A 27,279-nucleotide genomic window follows, 5' to 3' on the forward strand; every position below is an offset into this window, starting at 1 on the left:
ATGAGTGAGGAGTGAGGCACATGTGAGTTAGGATTCTTGCCTTGAAATGTCAGGAAGGGAAAAAAATAGTTGCATTTGAAAATAGGATAAGGGGAAAAAATCTAAATCAACTACAAATCATACTCACCAGACATACTGATTATTAAAAGTGTTAATGTATGCACATTGCGAGAGATGTGTTTCGCTCGTCGAAGTGAACACGTTTCGCTCTGACCTCATTGAAAGCCAGCAGAGAGAAACACTACAAAATGAAAGGAATAGACCGCCGGACAAAATGAATTTTGTGCTCCTGATAGTGTTTAAACCAGCAGAGAAACCCTGCATGAATAATAATTTGTTTGGGGCAAGACATCTCCATTAAATTGTAATATCAGTGTAAGTGGAAAATGTATGAGAAACACTCACCTAATCAAAACATGATCAGTTAATTCATACTAAAATATAATCACAATCTTTCTGGATGATAACAATTTCAAATTGGTGAAAAGATGAAAACCTGTTATAAAAGAAAGAAACTACTGACTTTATTTTGGCAACAGTAATATCATGACACATAGCTGATAGTTCAGTTGCCCTGGGACCATCTGGGACAGCCTCGAATGATATTGAATCCACTTTAATTGGGGGTGAAATGGCGGCCTAATGACTTCCAATACGCTCTAATCAAGCAATGAAGAGAAAACATGATGAAAGGCGCAGCAGGGTGTAAGGAGATTGAAGTGTGCCCCTTTTGCAGTCATGAGGAGAATATATTAATGCTTCACTGTATGAATAATCAGATTTGAATGCGTATACTGTGTAGCTGTAAGATTCACTGAGGTCTAATCATACTATGCAGTGTGGGCCATCATCTCTCTGGCGTTTGTTTTTAGCACTAGAGTATTTCATGATAAACAAAATGTGTCCTTACAGTGAACCCACGTGTTCATAAAGAGAACTGCAAAAGTGGCCACACTATAAAATATGTTTTGGCATTTCTTTTAGCTTGTGTCAACATAAAATATATGTATTACGACCCAAAATCATACAATAATAATCATAACAGTAATGATCGTAAAAAATATATAATCAAACAAAAAAGACAGAATTTATAGTATTTTAACAAATGTTAGAGTTTTGTCGGCTTAGTTAAAAAATGCAAATAAATCATGTAAATATTATGCATTAAAATTAATGAGATATACATGCCAATTTGGGAATTAAATATTAATCGCGAATAAATAACGCCAATAAATTATGAAACTCCTCCTGGTTCGTGGCTACGGGGGGAGGGAGGCTCAGGGTCTGCGCGTTGCATGTTGGGATAATGTCACGCTCCCTCGGACAAGATGGTAGAGATTTTTGTTGTGATTTGTTAAAGAGTCGCTCACCTTAAAGTTGTTGTCACTTTTTTATCCATTAGTTTATATTTACCTTTATTTACGCAGAAATAAGTTTGTTTTGTTTCCAAAACGTAGCGACGAAAATAAACAGTGAGTGGACGGCATGCCTTTGAATTGTGTGTTTTTGCAGTGTCACGGACACACACGCGCACTTATTGTATGCTCACTTTAATAATTGCTTTGTCACTGCGTGTAGGTTTTTAAATTTGTGTGTCGAACTCTTGTTAACCCCTGGTTACTTTTAATATATTTTTTCGCGTTTGTGCCGGCAGAAAGTCGATGAAAAATGTCAACTTGCCAGCGTGACGTCACGCAATGGGATGGGGGGGGGTGTCAAGGAGACAAACATTCGTTTTACAGCAGTTTTAAAAAAAGGGGCTTTTTTCGTAAAATTGAACCCTTTCAGTTTGTTTGTGGTCATCTTTAACATTACAAAATATCGATCCCTGTCCAGAAATTAATAAATGATGTAATCTGGTTGAAACATTTTCAAGTTTGCAGTCAAGAATGAAATTGTGTGATTCAATACAATTAACAAGGATTTGGAAAATGTCAACAACAAAGCGAGAAGGTGCAATTTGCTGCCGGCAGTAAATTATTGATTAATTTAAAAAAATTAACTTGAAAAGGACAAATTCTGACTAAAATCCCCAACCTTGGGGTGTTTCATTACATTTGAATTACCACTAAAGCTAAAATGGTTCATAAAAACGAAGGGTGGTGGACAGAAATAGCTAGCAAAGAGCACAAAAGGTTAATGACAACCGTAATAATACACAGACATTTATATTTATAGCTCTCCCATTTTATGTTCGTGCTATCTTGAAAAAGTAATCTACATAAGAAATAGAATTACAGCTCAGCCTCGCCTCGTTATGGAGATTGATGTTTTTTGATTTGCGCCGTGTCAATCTAATCGACCCAGGCTTCAGTACCCTATGGAACTTCAACCAGTGACTCTCCAACTGAAATGTGTTGGATAAAAAAGTTAGATGAATATTGTACCTAAATAAAGTTTAAATCAGAAAGCTTGTCAAGGTGAAATGCAATTGTATAAAATTTACAGTAAAAGTTAAGTCATACTCAATACTTAGTATTGTTAACTCATACTCACTACACTAAAAATAATGGTTTTTTATATTCGGTTATATTGCATTTTTTGGGTGTCGTTTTAATGGTTTCTATAATCGCAATGTGGTAGAGGTGGTATGAAGAGATAGATTATGTCAGGTAAAGTCCCCATTGAACGCCCAGATATCGAATGCACAGCCCGCCAACGGAACGCATGATATATTATTTTTCTTTCAGGGCTATTGTCCTCTGGACCTGCAGAAGGTTTCGTGATCCAGCCGAATGTAAGTTATGTCATGTTCTAATCAAAGCGCCACTTCTGAATCGTCAGATTTATGCCAATCAGACTAAATTATGGTCCTCAATATCTTCGGCCACAGGAACAGATCAGCAGCAAAGAATCTCATCGAGCGCTACTTTTGGCAGTTAACCGATGGCTGTGGCAATGACGACTGTGACAACGAGTTCTGCGCCTCGTGTCGCCATTTCCAACCGCTGGATAGAAACGCGGCGGCGGTCAGAGCGCTGGAGCTGTGTAAGATCAACGCCAAACTTTGTGATCTCAAAACGTCCCGGACAGGATCTGACATTCAGCCTGCGGGTCTCAAGGAGGACTTCTCAGGTATTGTGAAGCTGATTTTGATCTCAATATTTGTTTTTGTAAAGTCTTCATTGAACATTCCCACACGTTTTCCGAAATGTTAAAAATGTTGTCTGCCTCAATTTCAGTCATGAAAAAACCTTGATGAAGAAAGAGTTTGTTAATTTAGTGTTCTCTTTTTTGTATTTCTCCAGATGTCCATTACCTCACAGAGAACACTGTTAGTATGATTCTAAGTGTGTGCGAAGAGGAAGGTGACTACTCCGCCCTTATCCGGGTCATTGGTCGGATTTTCTCCAACGCCAACGCCTTGATAAAAAGCTTCCGCAAGGATGAAATCAACTCTTCCGAGCCCAGGGACGGTGCTTCTGAACAGCCGGGCGCCTCCCTTGATGTCACTGTGGACATTGACTCGGTGCGCCGTGTCTACGAGCGACTTCAGACCATCGAGCAGGCTGAATCGGCTCTGCTCAACGCACTGGTCTACCTCACTCCCAACGTGGAGCTGGATCTGGAGTACCTGGAGGTGTACGAGGCCAATCCGGACTACCTGAACATCTTTGTCATCCTGATGGAAAATGGGAACTTACACAGTCCCGAGTACCTGGAACTGGCACTGCCGCAGTTGTGCAAGACCATGAGCAAGCTACCAGTGGCCGCCCTGACTCGGCTTTGCAAGCTGTGGTCCGGGTATGAGCTCCCGCACATCCGCCGCATGATGGAGACCTTCCAGCAGCTCATCACCTACACTGTGGTCAGCCGGGAGTACAGCGGCGAGCACCTGGTCAATGAAGATGACACAGTCGTGGCCGCCTGCAAGTGCCTGAAGCTCGTCTTCTACGCCAACGTGTTGGGCGGCGACTTGGATACGGAGCACAACGATGACGACGACGGTGGCGCGGCCGACTCGGACGAGCTCAGCCTGCACGAGCTTCTGGGTGAGGAGCGGCTCTACAAGAAGGGTCCTCCGATAGACCTGCTGGAGAAAGAACTCGGGGTCCGGCCAATCGACAGCAGGAAGCCCCTCATCCCATTTGAGGACTTTGTCAATGAGTCTCTGAATGACGTGGTGGAGATGGACAAGGACTTCACCTTTTTCAAGGTCAACGCGGAAACCAAGTTCTCCTTCCAGACTTGCCCCTTCGTCCTCAACGTCTTCACCAAGAACCAGGGGCTGTACTATGACAACCGGATCAGGATGTACAGCGAGCGTCGCCTCACTGCCCTGTACAGCGTGGCACAGGGGCAGCAGCCCAGCCCTCACCTCAAGCTCAAAGTGCGGCGGGATCACATTATCGATGACGCGCTCGTCAGGGTGAGTCGCTGCGAGACCACGTATGGGTTTAGACAGTATACGGTGGTACCTTAACTTACTATTTTAATTTCCTCTACGATTATGATCAACCTTACCCAAGGAAATGTTTTTAAGATTGTTGAAAGTGGCATTAAACTGTTTTTTCCGCCATCGACGCAGCTGGAGATGATCTCCATGGAGAACCCATCCGACCTGAAGAAGCAACTCTTTGTCGAGTTCGAGGGCGAGCAAGGCGTGGACGAGGGCGGCGTTTCAAAGGAATTCTTCCAGTTGGTCCTAGAGGAAATCTTCAATCCCGACATAGGTGAGAGGATCACAGGGGAGCGTTTGAAAACACCAGAGACTATTGCTAATATCTGTCTGCTCCTGTGATGTAATCAATCCATGCGTTGACTTTGTGACTCTGCACACAGGGATGTTCACCTACGATGACGACACCAAGCTCTTCTGGTTCAACTCGTCTTCCCTGGAGAACGAAGCCCAGTACACTCTTGTGGGCATCGTGCTTGGCCTCGCCATCTACAACAACTGCATCCTGGATGTGCACTTCCCCATGGTGGTCTACAGGAAGCTCATGGGCAAGAGGGGGACCTTCTGCGACCTCCCTGACTCGCATCCAGTACGGTTGCGTAGACTTGACTTCCGAGTGCGCTCACTTAAGAAAGTGAGCGCAATATACTCAATAGACTCTTTGTGTTTCAGGGTCTTTACCAGAGTCTGAAGGAGTTGTTAGACTACAATGGCGATGTGGAGGCGGACATGGCGCTTACCTTCCAGATCTCCCACGCAGACCTTTTTGGAAGCCCTGTGCTGCACGACTTGAAGGAGAAGGCAGAAGACATTCCTGTTTCCAAGGAGAACAGACAGGTAACAAGAAATACAGGGAACCTCCCTTCATCGTGGCCGGGGATATACATTCCAGACCTGCCTGAGCAAAGTTAGATAAGGAGAGACCATAGAAAACAAACTTAAAAAAAAAAAAAAGGTTTTACTCCTGGTACACACTTGAACTCCCACACGTACCCGCATCATAGGAGCCAACTTTATATCATCCTCAAGTGGAGATCTTGCAGTTCCTTAGCAACATACTTTGGACACGTCGACCTGCTGGATGGATTCCAGCGAGTCAGTTTACTGTATGCGTCCCTGCTTCCTCCATGTTAACGCTGCGCCTCTCCAGCGCTGAATTTAAAGGGAATGAGATGTGCCGCTTGCGTTAGCCAGGAAGCAAGTCGGTTCTATTCACGCCCACAACAGCGCAAACACCTGCTTCTACCTGCGCGCATCTACGAAAATAGCAAAAGACAGAACACGCCACCCTTGGGCACAGTATATATATATTTTTTTATCAAAGATCCACTCCCTTTATTGCCAACATAAGGCTCTCATATAAATCTTGAAGCACCTGCTACACACACCCAGCAGCAACACCTACAAAGATATGTTTTGTTTTGTTTTTGGGGGCGGGGCAGGAATTTGTGGACCTGTACACTGACTACATTCTGAACACGAGCGTGGAAAGGCAGTTCCGGGCGTTCAAGAAAGGTTTCCTCATGGTTACCAGTGAGTCCCCAATGAAATACTTGTTCAGGCCCGAGGAAGTGGAGCTGCTTATCTGTGGAAGCAGGGTGAGGAAGCATGCTTTTGTCATGCAATTTAGTTTTGTTGTTGGTGTCTTTCGTTTGACAAACGACTTTTCTCATGGCCAAACAGAAACTTGACTTTGAAGCCCTGGAGAAGACGGTCGAATACGACGGAGGTTATAGCAAAGACACGCAAATTATCAAGTAAGTTTGACTTCATTCATCCATTTCAGCTGCCGTGAAAATAAACAACAAAAAATGGTGGCTTTGAAAAGGAAATTAGCGCTCTGTAATATTGTACAAAGAAAGTTATAATGTCATTTAGTAGAATGGAAAGAGGAATCAGTTTGTGCAATGGTGTGATTTGCTTAGCATGCATTGCCCACTTGGGGGCAGTATAATACAAGGAGACGATCACAACACCTCAGTAAAATGCAGTCAGATTACCATAATTTCCCAAGTCAAAGATATAGAAGTGATGATCTGCCAAATATGGAGTAAACATTTTTGACTGGCAAATACGTTTGAACGTATGAGCAAGTACTTTCAAATGTATTTAAATGGACTCAAACGTATTTGCAGGTAGAACGTGCTTGTAGGCTAAATGCTAAAAACTGACAAATTTTGCCCATAATGCCACAGGCTATTGAAAGTTAAAAAAACAAAGTTTTTTTCCCCCACTATCCCGTGGGGTTTTGAGTTGCATTATGGTAGTTGTTTTTCACAGACGATTAGGAATATATGCCTGTGGATATTGTTATATTGCTTGTCTATGTGTTGCTCCACCGGTGGTGTTCAAATATCAGTTCCTTAAAGCGTTACAACACTGGGGACATAGATGCTATTCGTCTATTTGTTAGCGTGAAGCCAGCGTACTTTCCTGGAAATCCAATCGTAATAACGTCAATGATTGTTGTTCTTTTATAGAGATTTTTGGGGAACACTGCACTCATTTGGAGAGGAGCAAAAGAGGCTATTCCTTCAATTCACCACTGGCACGGACAGAGCGCCGGTCGGCGGACTCGGCAAGCTCAAAATGATCATCGTCAAAAATGGCTCAGACACCGAAAGGTACGGACTATTGTGTTTTTTTTATGGTGATTATTATTTTTAAATGACAGCGTCAAACCAACCTCCCAGTCTATTAGTGAAGTAAAGTAACGGTAAAGGAACAGGTCATGGACCAAAGCATAGCACATTCCACCCGCAGCATCTCTCCATTTTTGGAAAGAAGCATCTCCTGTTCCAAAGCAGCCTGCATCACACATCCCGTCGACGGATCTATTTTGTCTCGCAGGCTGCCGACTTCGCACACCTGTTTCAATGCGCTGCTCCTTCCGGAATATTCTTCCAAGGAAAAACTGCAGGAGCGACTCCTCAAGGCCATCACTTATGCTAAAGGCTTCGGAATGCTGTGAAGTGCCCGCCGTCTAGGTTTTGTTTTGGGGGTAGCAACCGAGTATACCTTTTACACAGTGAGGTTTAACCCAGCTGCAAACATGTGCCTCCACAAATAACTCAGCAAGCATCACAACGGTGGAACTTTGGTTTCGAAGTGTGTTCTTTTCTTTTGTTTTTGAAAAGCTGTGAAAGTGGACTTATAAATGTGACATGAATTGATCCTTCGCTAAGCCACACGCCCTAAACCGCCAGTCTGGCCAATCACAGCGCAGCGTAGACAAAAGATCTGTTGAATTCAACGATATGAGTTAGAGTTTGGCTCTCTTCAAAGGCTAACAAAGCTAGGCGACCAAGCATGATGATTTTTATTTTGGTCCATAACGCTAATGCTATGCTACTGACGTCGCATGTTTTCCTGATAAATTAAAGGGATTTTTTGTTTCCTCCACCGTCTTCTATCCAAATCCCCAAATTAGTCCAGATCAATGCAGGCTCTATATAAAGCCACATGCCTGCCCAAAAGGCTCAAGCTAAGCTACTAAAGTCACGGAAGATAAACTTGGGACAAATTTAGGTGGCCAGAATGATTACGCTGTGCTACCAAAATCACATGTTAACCAAAGAGGTTGAAAATCAATCTTAATGTTTTTGTTTTTTTAGAGTCTAAGCTAAGCTTTGTATTTGCATTTTGGAAAAGCACATTACGATGTTGTTAGCTCAAAATACTAACGCTATGCTCCCATGTTGCTCAGCAATTTGAGCTTGTACAGTGTATTTATGGATTTCTGATATTTTGAAGTGAAGTGGTACATTTTTCTGCTAATGTGTGCGCGTGTGCGAGTGAGAGGAGATGGTAACCTTTCACAACCTTCTGTTTGTTGGTTTGTGATGAATTGTGAAGGGAAGTACACATACAAAAGGAGAAGAACAAGAGCCCACCTAAGCAAAAAAAACAAAACAAAAACCTTTTTTTGGGTCAGAGTTCTCAGGTAAATAAATGTTTGACGTAGTGAAATTACGGAGTTGCAAAGAAGAGGAACTATATTGAAAACATAATAAAATGTAAAAGAATCACTTTTTTCCCCCTCGCCTCGATGTATCGTACTTTATCAGGAGCAGATTGCAAGTACCGGCGTATGCTCATGTAGACTGGGTGTGCTCATGTGATTTAAAACGTGTGATTTTTTTTCATGAAAAGTATTCCTTGGGGCCTGTTTTCACTCTGGCTGGCTGTCAAGAAATGGGGAAATTTCATATCACAACACTAAGGAAAAGAAATTTACTCTCGCACATAGAGTTGTTCAAATGAGAGGCCTTAGCGTGCTTGCTTCAAGCTGTTTATTTCTCACAGCCATTTGATGAATAAAATAACAGACAAATATCGGCAAATGTTGAATATTTAAAAAACAAAATGTTAACGCAAACCACGTTAAACAAATTTCTGCCAGCTTAATGCTGACATGAAATGTGAATTGCTATTGACTTGGTTATGGAAATTAAATTTGCATATCTTGTGGGAATTTGAAACATGTAAACCGTTGCTCATTTGACACATACAAGGACAACATATACAACTAAGAAGGAGTCGTATTTTTAAACACCAAATTGTTGAACCAGACCATGTCATTTCATTTAACGAAAGCTAATTTAATGCTAACGCATACCATAAAATACCAACAAGGAGCGCTTCTTGGCAGTCCAGGACTGAAAATCAATTTACTGAACAACCCACAGCTGTCTAAATTGTCAAAAATTGATCCCCTGAAAAAAAAGCAACCTTTTTTTGCCTGGTGCTCCAACTGTGTGTGGACTAGTTTTGGTTGTAAAAGGCCAAAATTGCCACTTGGAAATAGCAGAAGCTTAAAATGAAGCAGCAACAACATGTAATCATTACTAATGAACATGGAGTTCAAAATTATTAAAATAAAATAAACGCAAAATAAGTAACGATATAAAAATACCTACACAATTTGAAGTGTACTCAGATTTCCCAAAGCACCTAAATGCAGCATCAATTCCAGTCTGTGGCCTGTGTCCTTGGTGCAGAAGCCGCTAGATGGCGCTGCATGACAACGGATGAAGGAGAAATCCAAAGTGTGAATGAGTCCGTCACAGCAGTCTGCGCTTGTCGTTCGGTAATACTAAAAATAACAATAGTCATCACACGGAAACTAATATAGAGTAATTTTAAGAAAACAAAACAGCTTGTGTTGTGTTTGAAAATGTTACTCTTACAAAATCTGTGAATTTATTCAGACATATCGTTTTGAAGGAATGACGTAATTGACCAGAAAGCCAACGTAAACAATAAATATTGAGACACAGACATACATCATTGTAGGTAAACCTTCATATTACAATACAAAAAGTGCCGCCTTTATGAAAACCACGCTCCAATTTTACCATGAACATTTACATTTATTTTGCATTTACATATAAGAATCATAGTATTTGTTCATTCATTTCGCATTTTACCCTTAAAATTGATTAATTCAAATGTACAGTATTTTGTTTTTAAAGCAGGCACGCACACAAATAAATCTTAGCCTCCGTCGTCATTGGTGCGTCCGAATGCTGCAGCCTGGTCCATATCTGATGCCAATCAAAACCGAGGAAAAAAAAGACAGGAAAAACGAAAGAGAGAGAGAGAGAGGAGGGGGAGCGAAAGAGAGAGGAATGATGCTGATCTCTTCACGCAGCACAGAGGATGCTATCGATCAGCCTCACACATCCTCGCAATTTAGCGGCCAATGCACGTACGCGCGTAAAAAGTCCCCCACCTCCTTCAACGCCGAGGATGTGGCGCCGATCAATACATCCCACCGCGCCAAAAAAGCTCACCCGAAAGTAACCGCTTTTGCACCTCGCAGGTAGGGCCCGTCTTGGAAACGTTTCCGATGCAGAACTCCGCACCAGCGCACTCCGGGATGGTGAGCCACTGTCAGCCGACGTTCGGCGACTTCGCGACCGTGCACGGCGTCGGCCGAGCGGACACGTGGGCGCGGCGTGCCGTAGCCACCGGCTTCGGAGGAGGTCACGTTTACCACCACCACCACCACCAGCAGGAAAACTCCAGCGCTAAGCTCCCGGGCGACTCCCCCGCCACGCCGGGCGTAAAAACGCATGTGGCCGCTAAAGCTCCACGCTCCTGCTTCACGTTCCCTCCGATGCAAGGTAGGAAATTGAGACGGAAAGTGTTCTGTACTTTAGTACAAGCACACATAGGACTACATGTTTTAAAAAAAACTGATAAAAGTAGTGCCCAACTGCTGTGCTTACGTAAAAATTAAATGTACAAAAATGTACAAACTATGCAAATGTTGGTTTATTAAAAACGAACATTTTACTTTACCGATTAAGTCGGATTGATTTCAAAATAGTTGATTCTGTTACTCAAAGTCGACTGACTTTCACTAACAACATGGCTGTGAACGGAAAGGAACAAGTTTACTAATTTAAGCACAGTCCATGTTGCCATTGTAGAGATTTTATCGCCATATTCAGCTGCTTTGACAGCCCCTTGAGTAGTGAACCCCCCGAAAAAAAGGCAAGGGTAATAATTTTCACATTGTTCTGTTAGAAGGCAATCAAGGAGACAAATGCGCTGAACATTTACCACCACCGCCACCCCACCCGGAAATTGTCATTTATTGTCATGTTGAATAATTTTGACCCAAGGTAGGTGCAAATATACATTTTTAATTATACGGCTCTGGAAATAGTTTCTACAATTTGGCAATTAACAGGTACATTGAACATTTTTCATTTATGATATACTAACTACAACTTACAGTAACTGCGAAATGCCAAATAGACGTGCTGTCATTTAGGGCATTTATTTGTAGAAAATGGTTAAAATACCCCAAAAAGAGATCAACTTGTCACTCTTAAATTTTTGACTGTAAATTCACAATAAATTACTGGTTTTACCTAGTTGTACATCTTAAAGGCATTTTTACTGTCAACATTTTCACAATAAATTGTGCTAAAACAACAATTCTACATTGAACTGTGGGCTGACATACATGATGTCATTACTGTGGAAGTTATGCAACTCAGTAGGCAGTTTCCTTTAAATCTACACTTTACATAATCCTGTAAAACAAATTGTCAATCTGACTTTTCAATTAGTGCAAACATTCTTTGGATCCGCTCTCACGGAACATTTGTATTTTTTATAAAGTGGAAAATCAGATTTTTGAGACAAGAATCAGATTTTTTATTTTTTATTTGTTTTAACTCTAAGGCCATGTCTTCCTGCTCTTAATTTATTGTAAATGCTCATAAAAAGCTCTTTGCGGGGTGCAGTGCAGGTGTACAACCACAATAATAAACATCACCTCTGGTTATTATTGCAAGTGTCCTGTGCCGCAGCACGCGCGACACAGAGACGTTAACCTGAATCAAATCAGTGCTTTCCAAAATAGCATTTGCATTTAAAAAAAAATAATTTCAAAACAACCTTGTGTAAACTGTCCCTTAGTGTGAAACCCCCAAACACACACACACTTGACATGTCGTGATGCCAATAGAAAGCCATTTCCTTTTTGGGCCGCACATGTTGCACATACCAGAAACCGATAAGAAATTGCATGTAAGCTGTAGGTGTTAATTTTGGCCGCTTGGCGGTTGCCGTTTTCACATTTGACATTGTAGTATCTGTGACTTTTAAATGTGTGTCACCTAAAAAGACGAAAGCCGGGCCTGGGGAGTGACGTGGGCGTCGGCGAATGAGAGCTGTTGTTGGTTGCGGTTAGCGGCTGGCTGTTAAATGGCTAACCGTTAGCCTGCGTGTAGGTCAAGTGCTTGAATGTGCTTTTGCTAAGGTTGAATGAGCCACAAATGAAGCTTTCATGAAACACTGAATCATTTGGACAAACTGTTTCGAAAAGGGGTTTTCTTCGTGTAGCTTTGGTTATTTATTTGGTGAATTTAGATCTTTGTGGCCGAGCACTTGAATGACAGAATGAATGAATGAATGTTTTCTCAACCAGTTTCTGTAGCTACAGTTAAAATGAATACGTTTCGCAGATGAAGTGTATATATATATTTTTGGGGGTGGGGGGTCAGGCTAGCCTTGTGGAAAACGCGCATTCTGTGCATGCTGCTCCATCCTGAGAAAGCGGAGGTAATTACCCAGTCCTAAATCATGATTAGACAGAACAGACTTTTATATTAGCAGTCATCCTTGCAGCAAGAAGGGGAGGATCAACGTATTTGATTGTTGTTTCTTCTTGCCAAACACAAACCATATGTCCCCCCGACGTGTCTTCGCGTTTATTACGAGAGCCACGGCGTGCCCCGGGCGCTCTGTTGCGAGTATCCAGCTCCTGGAATGAATCGTTCCATTGTCCCGGCGGCCGCCACCACCGCCGCCGCTTTTGAACCGGAGATCAATTATGCCTCGCGGATTCACACTGAGCAAGACATGTGCATGTCTGTTTGTTTTTGTGGCTCTCCAAGGCGTACGCGGTCGAATATTTTTTGGACGTGAAAAAATGTGTGTATAAAAAAATGTCATCAAAATATAATCCCGCGTAATTAGTTATATATTGAGAAAGTAATTGAAATCGTTACAGGGTAACTATCACCAATTACATGTCCCGAGTTCATCTTCCCAATATTGTACCCATAAAAATCTACCTGGACACAGTCACCAAATATTTGTACTTCATTTACTTCTACCGGATGTAATAAGTGATGACCTCGGCATAAAGCTAGCAGAAAGTCGGAATTCCTTGACCTTTGATTTATGTCTCCACATGACAGTAAAGCCTTTGAATCCCACTGCCTCACTTCCATCGGGATAACGATGACAACCTAAGTTTGTTCAGCGTTTCCTGTCTGTATGAGTCGAAAAACAAACGGCCGCCGGGCTGCAGTTTAGAATTCCAGCTCTGTCTCCCCTGAAGGGAAAAATGTAATATGATCAATGTGAAATGAGGCATGGCACAATAGACCGATGAGCAGCGGGATCGGCTTTACCATCATTCATGTCCAACAGAAGACCACTCAACTCTGAAACGGCGATGGTGACCCGTACGCCATACCAGATATGCGGTACGGTAGCCGGGCCTTTCTGTGGGGACTTACTCACTTCACTCCAAACTCAATCGCGACCCTGGTAGGGAATACACCACTGTGCCAAAGGTCCACAATTGCCGTTTCGTTTCCGATTGGGAATATACATCAATGCCCCCACTTCCTTATTCTGAGCTTTACATGCTTGAATGGCAAAAAAAAAAAAAGATTGTTAATGCTTCGCTGTTTATTTTCTTTTTATATTAATCTGTTGACGCATGTGGAATTTCATGATATGGACGTCCATTTGTGTCTTTTTCCTGTGGAATTGCCCAATATTGCTTTCCCCAATATTGAGCTATAAATAATAGCAGTTATTCATAGACAAAAAAAAAGTAGTAATAATTGACCCCTCTACCCCCTGAAAAAAAGAATATCTGGTTTTGAGTGAAGCGTGCATTCTCGCATCATTTGATACCTTGCTAGAGTTTTTGTGGAAAACAGCCATTGGCTCGACTTTTTCTCTCGGCTACATTCTGCTCGGTCTGTCTATTGACTCAACTTATGAGAGGATGACGAATGGATCTTTTTTGGATTGGATGGTTGTTGGCTTTTCCCATCTTCCGACAGTTTACGCTTCCTGTTTCCCATCCACTATTGCACGCGACGTATTATCATTCTCCTTGCATGTCTTTAAGTTGGCGGTGAATACAGGCCATATGGCAGCGTGCAGGTTTTCATGATTGGCACATGAGTTGATTTCATTCTGCGACCAACCTCGTAACTCACAACATTCCATTCTCAAGTCCTCTTCTCCCAATCAAAGAAATGGAAACGCCATTAATCCGTTCTTCTAAGTAGAATTGGCAAAAACGGGCTCGGAGCCCCTTTGCCCCCCCAAAATTTCATGGCGTGTCAAATTGCTAGCACGTCAAAGCAAAAAAATTGGAAGTTGGCTCACTGGTAGCTCAAGGCGCTACTGTATTAGAATTTAGGTTGTAAAGAAAATAAATGCGCGCTTCTTCTAGTGCGTTGTGTGTGTGCCAGCAGGGAAGGCCTCGCTTTAGTCCAATTGCCAACCACTGTCTCATTCTTCAAGTCAAGAATGAGCTCAGCAATGATTTACGCTTAAAACACGAGGGCGCTGCTGCCACTGCCTGGGAAAGCGTGTTAAGAGTGCAAATGTTTGCAGTATGTTCCGCTGATTCATAAAGGCCGAGAAGCGCTGATGATTCCTCAGCGGCATTCCCGTAAAAAGATCACGTCTGGTGAGGCAGATGAGGAGGAGATGCCAGGTCATGGAAAGTCTCGAGAAGGATCCCTGAGTCGGAGCAGATGGCAAGAGAGAGGAAAGACCGCTGACCCAAACGCCCCGATCCACGACATCTAGAGATGAGACACCTATACTTGAACACATTCCCGTCCATTTCGCAACGTAATACCCAAAAGACCTTTTTTCAGCATGATGTCACGCGTACTTCCGGGTGGCAAATTCCTCAGATTGCACCGCTGTAAACAAAAACGTTGATGTCATTCGACAAGACCGTTTCGGGAAACGGTAAATGGCCTGAGTGATGATATTAGCCGCCTTCTTTCGTACTGTCGTTTTCTCACCGTCCATGAATTTTGATGTCAATAAGTTGAGGAAAGGGAATCTGCAATTCAACCACTACGTAGCGATGGCTCTTCCGATTTAGAGAAATTGCTAGCCCATTTCTTTGCCGATAATTGTGAGTTGATTAAAAAAATAAATCAGAGATAGTTTAAATTATCATTGAGGGACTGGCCAATGAATTAACGTTTCTGTTGCTCGGAGTAGCCGCTGTTTTTATGGAAAAATGGAGATTGCGCTATACAGTAGCACTCACGTTAGCTCGCAGGCTAGCCTTGTTGTTTTGCTAAATTACTCCAACATAACCCGAGCAAACATTTTGTACTTATGTGAGGGTAAATTCCTTTCACAAACTCACTGATGAATGTTTGGTTGTCGGTCTGACGCTTTAGAATTCATCTTCGACATTAAAGCCCCCTTCCATCACAGGTTCCAGCTTTTTGATCCAGAACCTTTTTTTTGTACAATTGGTAACCAGATTTTGGTCTACCTCTCATTCCTATTGGGTGTAATTCTACTCTTGACCACTATGTGGCTCACTTATTTAATTTCATGTGTTACAGGAGAGAAGAAGAACAAAACAGGAAGTATTTCAGCACACCCTAGTTCTTTAAATTTCTTAGTTCTTAAAGAACTTTCTTCTTTAAAAGTTCTTTAAATGCCATCTGTTGTAATCCTTTGATTAAGTGATGACTTTAGGTTCATTTTATAATGTACATATTTGGGCAGGTTATTGATCTCTATTGCGAGACGATCAGTTAGGTTTGTTAGTTTTGGGGAAAAAAAGATTTACTGTTATGCTGAAGAATATTTTTGTGTGATTCATTGCTCTTGATCTCTCACAGAAGGTTTTTACTGGATTACTATTACTTTTTAAAATAAAATTAACAAAGAAACAAACTGTTCGGCAGTCATGCTTAACCACCTACCAATCATCACAAATGCTTTTTTTATGTCTTATCTCACCAGTGCGGTACGGTTAACTAAACACTTTGTCATTCTCAGCCAGTCAATCAGAGGAAAAAGACCCAATCGGGTTTTGAATAAGTGTCGAAATATTTCTGGATTTAAAAAAATGCTGGAGGCTTCAAGTCTAATCAAGGAAAAGCTGCACAGTTGGCTTGAATGCGCGTCGTAAAAGATTTATTTTTAGTCCACACCAGGCCGAAAAGAAAGTGCTTACTCAAGCTTGGTGCACTCCACTTTTCACTGATGAGAGGATCAAGCTGCCAGGGCCCGTGAATTGCACAGATGTGTTTAACCCAAATCGAGACTTTTTTTTTTTTAACATTCGGACACTGCGCGTGACTCAGTGCACCGCATGTGGAGGCGGCAAAAGTACTCGCATGCTGCACTTAAGTCCAGATACAATGTCACGTTGTTGTCTGCGGAGTTTGAAAACACCAGCAATCAAATTTTGGCAAAACAGGCACCGGAAAAATCTCCTGAAATGCAGTCGCCGCCGTTATTGTTGTTGTTGCTGATGTAGGACTGTTACTATTGTTGATTCGACTGTTGTTGTGTCCGTTGTTCTCTCTGCTCATGTTGGGTTCATTTGATTTGTTTATACTGATTTGAATCAATGACTGGCCATTGATGATGTGACCCACTGTACGACCAGGGGCCACGACTGACTTCAAATTTGGACGTTTCTCGACAGCACAATTAAACAATACAAAAATATAGTTGAAAAGTATTTGTGCCAGGACTCGGTTATTGCCCCCCTCTCCCCACAAACCACTAAACCTCCCACCCCCGCACTGACTGCATGTCTATAGTGGCCGCATGACTCACGCATTTTTCAGACGGCAGCCGCTCGACTGGCTTTTGGATTTCCATCTGGCCAGTGCCACTTGCTTTTTTTGGCTCCGCCGTTGCCGTGTTTCATCAAGGAAGAATCTGAGTGCGGCACTTGCGACGGCGCTTTCATGCAGCTCTCGGGAGGGGGGGGGGGGGGGGTGCCAAGTCACAAAGTAGAAATATTTTGTCCGTTTACTCCTTTCATTTGAAAACACAAGCTCATGTCTTAAGTTCCATTTGTCAAAATAGGTTTGTTACTTTTCTCACCCTCCACGGATAATGACACAATGTTAAAACATCTTTTAAAAGGACTTCTTTAGCGAGTGGTAACGACAATGATGCCTCAGAAAGCGGGAAAGCAAGATATTCCCCATCCATGGCCTTATATGAAAGAATTATAAAAATTTCCAAAACTTACACGGATAACGTGTACTCTTTTCAGTTGTGCGTAGCAGCACAGAAGAAATTTGAATAAAAATAGTCATTGCTTGGCACAAAAAAAGTGCTCGTTGCCTCACCAAATTTGGCTTGTCCTTTGTCTGCTGGTCCCCATTAAAAATTGCAACAGTTTTTGAATCTCACTACTCAAATGTGATGTAATTCTATTTGACGTCGCTTTTTATAAAGGCCACTCATGTTTTTCATTAATTCCAACTCGGGTTTCAAGTGAGTGGTCACAAACAAACAGGCAAACACGACGTGAGCCCAAGGCACTTTCATGTCTTCATTCGACCAGAAATCTCCAGTTTTAATTCCTGACTCTTGTTCACGCTTTCTCTCTACCAGGACGCTACCACGGGGTCGAGCCCGGCGGGGGGTGGGGGTGGGGGGCACGATGCCATTGGCTGCCGCTGCCACAGAAAGACCGTGAAAAACATTATATAGTCCATGAGTACAGTTTATATAGTTTATTAGAGGTTGTTCATGGAAAGCCAGTGTTGCGGAGGAATGACTTTATGTGTGCAGCCGTGCGACGCGAAGCAAGGCCCATTACGTTAATAAAGGCGGCAGACAAAATGAGGGAAGGGCACTTTTGTAGAAATCGTGCGTGAATGCCGCAGATCTGAGGCTGAATTAAGTGAATTGTTGAGCTCCACAATGGAAGACTTGAAGTTGGAATGACAGAAAGACGCAAATATGTAAAATTGTTCCGAGTTTGAGAAGCTTACTGTCAACATTTGTGAAGGATTGGAATGCGAGAAACACTTTCCCCACCATGTCCTGAATAAGCCGAACATTTTGAAGGTTTGAATCAATCAAGGTATGCGGAAGGTGGTGAGTGCGTAAAAGATCTCTTCATGTGAAAATTTTAGTGTGAAGGTTGTGAATGATTGGTATGAGCTAGATTCCCCCCCCCCCCCCCCCCCAGATGTCTCGAATAAGCATAACGTTTTGAAGCTGGAATGGTTTGAATTGTCCAGAAATGTGTTAGGAGGTGATGATTCTGTAAAAAATATGTACATGTATTTTAATTTTGAAATAGCTTGTGACGACTGTGGAGTCACACATAGGAAGATGCGGGTCACGGCACCGCTTGTAAAGATCGGAGCCGTTCTTTGCCAGATGCGGAAAAAGTTGAACCAGTTGAACAGTTTGATGTTGGACTAGTTTGAATCATTCCATAAATGTTGAAAGAGGAGGTAAATATATCAAACGTTTGAGAATTGTATTGGGAAGATGAAGCAATTTGAAGGAACTTTAAATATAGTTCTGTTTTTGGCCCGAATTAAGTGAACGTCTTAAAATGGAAATGTTTTATTGTTCCATCCATCCCAAGTTCCCACTCCCCATGACAAGTATTGTCATAAATTGGAAAACTGGCAAATTCAACAAAACAACACGTTCTCGTGGAGAACAAATGTTCCCACACAATAAAAACAACATCACATCGTGGGAAATTGGATCTTCTTATCATCACATTATCTCCGCGCTCACTGAAACTCACTCCTTGCTTTTCAAATATTGTCGTCTGTGAAAATAACCTCAAGCAACGCAGCTCGCAGAGCTCCCAGGGATCCTTCGAACTTTATTAAGGTCCATAGTTTTGGGCCTGGCCACCCGTCCGGCTCCTGGTAACGTCGACACACAGGAATCAAGTATTAACCTGACTGTGGCACCTCCAAATTCTCTACTTCCTCACATTGTACTACGATGATGCTCAGATTAGCGATATTTTGTATCTCATAAAATTTGACACACGCACACGCACACACACACACACACACGCACACGCACGCACACACACACACACACACACACAAAGCAGTCCTCTGTTTTGAATTTGTGATTTTTCACATCAGCATCATGATCTTTTCTATTCTAATGAATGGAAATGCTATTACAGGAGAAAAAAAAGAAAAGATAAATGTGTTTGTAATGTGTTTTTAATGAGAGATGTAGCACTCTGCCATACTGTACTCGAGTACAAAAAACATACCATGATGACAACATTCAATAGAATATCAAGAATCTAAACTCTTTTTAAGCAGATTTTGCTTCAGTTCATTGGACACTGTGCTGCTCCTACTGGTGTGTGCACCTTGGCCCACTAGGGGCAGTATATTACATACAGCTCAGCAAGCGGCACTAATATTAGTCTTTATTTTTTTGTAGAACGTAAAAAATATTAGCCTATGAGTATTTTTATTGCCTGTCTACCTGTGTTGCTCCACCGTATGTTTTCAAATCTCCCCTGCTGAAAGTGTTGCTATTGGTTAGCCCGTTTAGGGTGTTTTGCATTGTATGTTAGCATTAAGCTAAACGGACGAAGGCCGAGTTTTATGGTTGTTTGAAATACAAGAGGTGTGATCGTCTTTGTTCTATGTTTACTTTGACAGTAAACTTGCGCTAGCGGTGGCAATAAGCAGCTTGAAAAAAAAACCCTCACTCGTATCTCGAGACCGTACTTGATTGATCGAAAGAAACTCCATACAGCACAGTATTCCGAATTCTCAAAGCTATATATCATCTCGTCAGCTGCGCGCATGCCAAGTGGAAAGTTGAAGGAATCAAAGAGGACGCTGACTTCTCGAGCTCTCTGCTTTGTTTCACCTGCTGGATGTGGAGAAACACAACCCGCGGGTGAGTTTGTTGCTCCAGGGTTTCCACTGGCAACACAGGAGACATCTGCTCTCCTCTCGTCGTAGCGTACGCCTGCTTTATACGACCCACATCTAATCGTATCGAAAAGGATCACTTTCTTTTGGCAGTGTTTTTCCCTCCTCGTGAATGAGGAAATCCTTCCTTTTTTTTACCCTCCTGCGGTATTCTTTGATTTACAGCGGCGAAGATTAAAAAAAAAGGTCACCCCCGTTTCTTTTTTGAAACCCGTTTTGGTAGTGCAAAGCAAACAAAAATAAATTCGCCTTTTCACAGATTTTTTTCCCTCAGTATTTAAAACATATTGGGCAACTCCACGTTATATGGAGCGACAGTTTTAATATGCATGCTTTACATTCCCCTCAAGACCGACAATTCAGCTTCCAAATGCGGCGCCTAACGCAAACATGATGTAGGAGACGAACGATCCCAAAAGGATTGAAAAAGTGTGTGTGCGTCAAACGTGCGTGTCATTTTCAAGCCACTTAATGAGCTGTGAGCGTTTATGCAAAAGATCAGGACAATGGACCCAAAAGTTCAACAGCGAAGTCGAATTATGGAGTTAATACTTTGCAGTTTTGACTTCCTGGCGTGGCGACGACTTTTTTTTTTTTTTTTTGCAACACTTGTACGTCACATGATCACTCGCCTGTCCCAAACGGGACACGCAGTACTTTAGTCTTTTTTTTTGAATTGTCAGCTGCAAGCACACTCACACCCACGCACTGCTGTTCGTCATTAATTAAGTTCCGTCCAAGCACTTTGCAATCAAAATAAGATGGCTGTGGAAGAACCGAGCGGTTTGATTGATATTTGAAATCCCGAATACTTGATAATTAGTCGACAATTTCAAAACTCAGTATTTATTCAAACTCAACTACTCAAAACTACCATTGTTCCATTGATCCATTGAAATATGGCTACGTGAAACCAGTAATAGTGCAAAAAAAAAAAGTAGTTGGGGGCTGCCGCAGTCGACATAAAAAAATAACAATGATGTAATTTATTCATCGAGTTCAACTCGGTTTTTATCACATTATAGTCCACTACAAAAACATTTTAGTCATTCAACCCCATAAAGCGAAACCGGCAAATTTGCAAATTGGCAAACCTTGAATATGCAGGGATTTTATGGAGAGGGGTTTGTCTCCTAGCGGGCTCCGGCTTCACGGTCTTGCAATTTTCCTTATTTATTTTCAACAGGTGTAATTCCACCACCAACCACTAGATGGTGGGAGACTTATTTAGTTTGAGACATAAATTTCAAAGAAGAAGAACAAAACAGGAACTATGTCAGCACAGCTTAGTTTTGGATCAAAATGATTGAACTGCTGTAATCCTGCTTTTTACGCCGACAGAAAGCTCCTGTTTGCTATCAACACATGCCAGACTACTTCAACACGTTCTTGCCCTTACTGTGATCTGGAACGTAAACCTTTCAATTGAGGGAGGAATCATTGTACTACAAAATCCAAAGCCATCTCCAACAACCTCTTTCGTTTTAAATGAATGCAGCAAAATTGTTGTCTCGTCACATAAAAACAGCATTGTTTTCACAAACAATAAATGGCGGGAAGTGTGTTGTAGAATCTGTTGTCCATTTAGAGGCGTTCAAGATGGCTTTCTTTAGTCATCTCGTGTCATTTCACTCCTCGCCGGACGTTATTGATTAACTCGCATGAAAAGCCCAATCAGGCCCTTTCAGCTGGTTTGGAGTCCGATCTAATTGCTTTGAAGGTTAAAATAAATTAGGGCGCGTCAAAGCCGTGACATCCAGGTGCTGAGCACTTGGCCCAGCGCACTCGTGCCTGGGCCAAGTGGAAAAAAAAAGCTTCTCAGAATTTATCTGCACCCTTCTCCCATGACAAATGATTTTATTGTTCCCTCACAGTTGGTTTTCATTAGAGTGCTAGGTTCCGACCATGTGGACTATTGTTGTTCCTTTATTTAGCGTAGATACAGGCACTGGAGACCACATAAAACAGAACGTTCCTTGTACACAACAAAGCAAAACTTGGCAACATTTGACTTATTGCTCTTGATGAGACCAGAATTGTCTCTCGTCAGGCGGGATCACGCTGCTTTATGAAGCAAAAGTTTGACTAAGTGAACTTTGAAACCTTTTTAATCTGATTATCCGGCCATGTCTCATGTACCCGCACAAGCGGGCGTTCTGTTGCGAGATGAGCGGCAGATGGGAGCGATAGGGCGAAACCCGCCCGCCGTCCGAGCCCTGCACTCTACCTGACCTGCGCTCGCTACATCAGGACTAGCGGCCTAATCTTTTGCAAATGCTACGAGTCTCCATGACAGGGCCCTCGCTGAGATGGTTTAGTCAAAACAGTACCCCCCCCCCCCCCGAACCCCCACTTCTGCTCCCGAACGCAACCCTCGTACGTCCCCTGGCTTAATTTAAAGGCTGATTAACTAACAAGTACCTGCTGCTTGTTGCACAGCATTACACAGACCGCTGCCTTTTGCGATGCTACATCGAGTTTGACAGCGTGGTTTGTCGTTCCGCTCGGGGACAGACCGACATACTGTGTTATGGGCTTTTCACAATTGGTTGCTGAGATGATATGTGAAGTGCTGAAGCCTGGCACGCAGATGAGGATTCTTGAAATCGTACAAGATTTTTTATTTTTTATTTTTAATCTGTGACAGACTCCACACATAAAGATATGAATTCAGGCAATTAACCGTTTTGGTCGTATTGTGCTTGTGGTCCAGGGGTTATAAATGTTTGGGAATTTTATTGGTTAGTTTTATTTCGTTTTGAGCTTTGTTTCTTATGTAAGTTGAGGGGTTCGTAGGTTTTTAGTGGATCGCTCTACTTTAAGAATGGGCAAAAGGAGAGATGGAATCCTTTGAACGCAGCTTTTATTTTTCAGCGTCTGCTCCGCAACTCCTGAACGAACGAGAACACACCTTCTTCCGGTAACTCAAACACACCAATCAGACAATATCAACAATATCAACATAAACTTGTTTAAGCAATTATTAAACGGAATATAACCTAGGTAACTGTAACACAAAAGAATATAATGCTCAAATATAAAATGAAAATAATTAATAATTTAACATAAGCTTACACTTATATTTAATTTGTTTTAATTCGTTTTCAGGGTGAGTTTCAGGATTAGTTTTCGTGTTTTTTTTTTTTTTTTTAGTATGTTCCACAGTTAAATACAGGTATTTTTATGTGATTATGTATTGTATTATCTTTGGCACAATGGCAATCTAGTCTCTTCTGAAATACGACTGGCTACTTTTCTAACCCGGAAGTAAGACGCCCGGTTCACTAAAACTCCGCCTCTCCCCATGAGGGTGCCGCACCCCTTTCATGACGTTGTCCTCAAGCTAGTTGCTGTGAAACATCACCCTTGGGGTATGAATATTTTCGGGCTTGACTGTAGATATTATTTTCCTCCTTGAACCCCCAACAAAAGTTCATACAGCATCGCGGTTGGAGCTGAGTTAAGTGACAAAAGCAAACACATAAGCTCGTCGCCATGAAGCGACGTAATTTTTTTTTGGGGGGGGGGGTGGCTGCCGCCGCTCAATGACGTCGCTTCTCGGCAACATGCAGTCAAAGGACCGCAACTCCCGGACGACTTTTCAACGCGATGGGCGTGTCGTAATACCGAAATACAATAAATTAAAAAAAAATAAAATAAAATCCAAAGCCTCGTGTACTAAATTAAAACTTTAAAAGTAAGAAGTTGTCATTAAAAATAAGTACTCAAGTCCAGAAATCCACTTGATTACAGTAGAGTAACAAAGTATTTGTACTTGTTTACTTCCCACCACTGGCAATCACCCATTTCAAATAAATAAAGCAATCCAAAACTCCCTCATGTCCCCCTCGCGGTATCAATATGCCTGAATTTCCTCAGCACCGTCATGGCCGAGGCACATTTTCTGGACTTTTGTATCAACACCACCAAATCCTGGCTGCGCGCGTTCTCCACATGAAGCTCAAAGTCCAAAAAGTTTGGACAAGATCACTTGGCCCACCTGACACGCTGAATAAAACATCACTGCTTGTCATCTTGGAGAAATATCCAAAAGGGCCCCAAGTGTTTAGCATCAGACAGATGTGGAGCCAAGTATGTGTTTTCAACACAGCTCAAATACTCTCAGCAGTGACTTGAAAAAAATGGATGAATAATGTTCGCTTTGAATGACGTGCATGCGCAATACGTGCCACGTTCCTTATCTCGCCGCTCGTATCTGATCCCAGGAGCGTGCTTTGTCGCCCAGCCGCCAGCATTTGTGCTCGGATTATTATTTGCAAAGGTTCGACAATGATCTGATAGGAACCATAAATATTCTGCACTTTTCCAATCAGTCATTGTTGTTCCAAGGAAGGTGGGGGTCCAAACTTTTCCCGCAAAGGGCCGCTACATAAAAATAGAAGGATGCACGCTAAAAGCGATCCGTCAAGCATTTCTCTTTTGTGATTTTTACACATTTGGTAGTTCAAGTGTTGCATTTCGAAGAAAACAACAGTTGTCATGGCAACTAGCTTTCAGTTCCCACGACGATCATTTACAACGCCAAAAGGCGAAGCTTCGACCAACCCAGATTGTACCTTTGGCTAGAATGCGACGCAGGATTTTGTTTAAGGTAATCCATTTTAAACTAAAAAGAGAAACTTCACACTTGCGAGCTACTGGTATGCATACTGGAATAAATAGCGGGCCATAGTTTGGACATCCCTGTTCCAGCAATGAAAAGTGGATTGTCTGATTTTTCTTTGCAAGGACGCGCATCCATTCAAGGCATTGAGAGTTTATGAACTATTTAATGTTCTTCCAACCACAATCCAGCAAAAGTCAACCGGCCTTGATAAAGCCACGTCCTTGATAGCTTTTTTTTCGCTCTAAACGTAAATGCACGGTCGACCACATTCGCCAATTTTGTCGTGCCAGACCTGTCATTTGACAAGGAATTACTGCCAGCGTTGGCCACTGTAAAAATGCCAGTCGTCTGGAAGCCTCGAGAGCTACGAGCCGTGAAGCGGTCCGCCATTAGCGTATGTACACGCAAGCTGCCAAGGTACACTTATTTAACAGCGCACACTGAGAACTCGCGTGTTTATTTTAGGGATGATGTCAAATGGCCGGAATCCATATTTCACATCAAATTGCTTTTAAGAAGGCTTTTTTTCTACATGCGAGGAAACAAACATTAGCATTTCAAAGTTGTTGGACCCCCCCCCCCCCCCCACCCCTAAAAATAAATAAATGAGGAGCGAACCCTTTTATGGTTTTGGAACGCCATGTTGGAAAGGAGGTCAGGGTTACCATGAATATTTTGTTGATGGTGCCTCACAAATGAGTGCCAGGTTATGTGAACGGCATGACACGTCATTTAGCCCCGACGTTCGCGGGCTAGGCGAAGCCAAACAACACACACACACACACACACATGAAAAAGGCAGATTGAGTGAGGGGGATTTCTTCATTTTATGCTTGTTATCATCTGATTAGGCTTGTTCTCACCACGCGTGCGCTCCAGAATTCCATCAACACGACATCAACGACGTTGACGATGTTTGGCAGATTAGCGTAGCGGTACTCCAGAGCAGTGTTTCCCCAGCTTCCATTGTGCCAAGGCGCATATTTTACATTTGAAAAAAAAAATCTCACAGCACACCCCCAAACGTAAATGCCAGAAAGAAGTGCAGATTGTGGGACCGCAGCTTTCATGATAAATCTGTTTCAAAAAGTCAGACTAAAATGGGATCAAATGAAAGCCAAAGCAATATTTCCAATTGGAGAAAAAAAAAAGTGAATCCAAGGAATCTGTTCCGGCCAGACACTCGCAAACGTGAACAAACAATACATTTTATAGGCAAGGCAAGAGAAGGTAACTTTATTTATAAAGCACATTTCATACACAAGGCAATTCAACGTGCTTCGCACAACCAAAAACTCAGCATCTAAAAGCATTAACAAAAAGAACAACTGAAGACATTCGCCTTCGCAAAGCAAAGAGAACAGAAGTTTCTTATTCAAACTATTGAACGAACGTACATTGACAACATTTAACCTAAAAGACATTTAAAAGCAAAAGGACATAAAATGCAGATTTCTGAAATGACTAAAAGACCGTAGAGTGAAATTGATTTTTAAAATGACTCAAAGACTTAAAACTAAGGAATATGGGGGGGGGGGGGGGGGCTACTAGTTTTTAACCTGGATTTATATTTATCAAGGTACCACTGCATATTTAGGAGACGGGGGGCCAGAAATGACTGTTTGTTTGCATCTGGGTTCTATCCCCATCCCCCTAAGATTTCCTGTCTTCGAAATGTAGCACTGGGTCTGCCCTTTTGCACTTGCCATGGTTCTTTCCCTTTGACAGGATTTCGCGCGGTTATGCCGTCAAGGGGTTCCAAGCATCCAGAGCTGTCTGCGTTCTGTTGTGATGACCCCAAGTGAGTTTGCCCTGGTCCGCCCTTGGTTGGACGCGGCGGTATCTTGAAACATTTTTGCCGCAAGGACAAAACCCGTGTCCTGCGTCGGCCGTAAAACCCCGGGCCGCCTCGCACAGCCAGCGGCGAAATCATAACAAAGAGAATCTTATTACAACCATTAAATAAGAGACGGCAAAACACAGGAGGGTTTTTAATGCCCGCATAGCTAAAATGCTTACACTCTGAGAATATATTTGGCCATAAAGCTCTTGGATGGTGGCCCTGTCTGTGTAAATAGCTGTATATTGACCTCCTACCGCACAAGACTGAATGTGTTTCCATAGGTGTCACTTGGTACCATTTGGGGATTTTTAACGGGGTCCCGCTGTGCCTTAGTCATTGGAACTGCGGGAGCTCGCAAGCCCTGCTATGCCTGCTCAGGCCAATAGTGTGGCTAACAACGGGCTCATCTGAAGGTTACAAAGGGATGTGGGGGGGGGGGGGTAGTGCGTGGGGGTGGGTGCTCAGCACTACCAATATGATTGGTGAAAGAGGTTTGTGAACTTCATATGGTACCGGTTTCCAAGAAATAGTAAAAAAAAATGTCGGTTCAAAAGGGATTACCGTAATTTCCCGAAAATTGCAGAGGTGAAAACCAAACTCTGTCATCCCCTCCAGAGCATTAAAAACAACCCCCCCCCCACCCCCGTTGGTGGACAGGTAAAAGAAAATGGCATTGAAAAAATAAAAAATAAAAGACCACAATGTCTCCAAAAGTTGACTAAGTAAGTAACACTACCCTAAATTCCCCTTGAAGACAAAATCTACCATAATGCCCACAAATTGTGCAGGTTAAAAAAAAAAAAACTGCCGTAATTATTAAATATTACATTGGTGAAAATAAACCTCCTGTAAAAAATAAAATAAAATAAAAACACAAACACACACAAATTGCACAGGTAAAACTTAA

At 42.4% G+C, this 27,279-nt stretch overlaps 2 protein-coding genes across 2 annotated transcripts in view; both read left to right on the forward strand.

The window, feature by feature from the left end:
* The first annotated feature begins 1,313 nt into the window (after positions 1–1,313).
* ube3a (ubiquitin protein ligase E3A) lies at positions 1,314–8,427 on the forward strand. Its single transcript, XM_086116476.1, has 11 exons — positions 1,314–1,472; positions 2,691–2,737; positions 2,834–3,075; positions 3,249–4,369; positions 4,529–4,673; positions 4,783–4,988; positions 5,072–5,236; positions 5,842–5,997; positions 6,083–6,156; positions 6,880–7,023; positions 7,250–8,427. Coding segments are annotated over exons 2-11 (2,376 nt in total). The 5' UTR covers positions 1,314–1,472; positions 2,691–2,735; the 3' UTR covers positions 7,371–8,427.
* Positions 8,428–10,040: 1,613 nt separating this feature from the next.
* Positions 10,041–27,279, forward strand: part of glis1b (GLIS family zinc finger 1b) — a 75,513-nt gene continuing 58,274 nt past the window's right edge. Inside the window, exon 1 of the mRNA XM_086115119.1 lies at positions 10,041–10,527. Within this exon, the coding sequence (XP_085971245.1) occupies positions 10,251–10,527 (277 nt within the window). The 5' untranslated portion in view covers positions 10,041–10,250. The remainder of the gene's footprint in view (positions 10,528–27,279) is intronic.

The sequence above is a fragment of the Hippocampus guttulatus genome, chromosome 7, assembly GCF_054856545.1.
Source record: "Hippocampus guttulatus isolate MCC_2025c chromosome 7, RoL_Hgut_1.0, whole genome shotgun sequence".
In the NCBI taxonomy this organism is placed as follows: Eukaryota; Metazoa; Chordata; class Actinopteri; order Syngnathiformes; family Syngnathidae; genus Hippocampus; species Hippocampus guttulatus.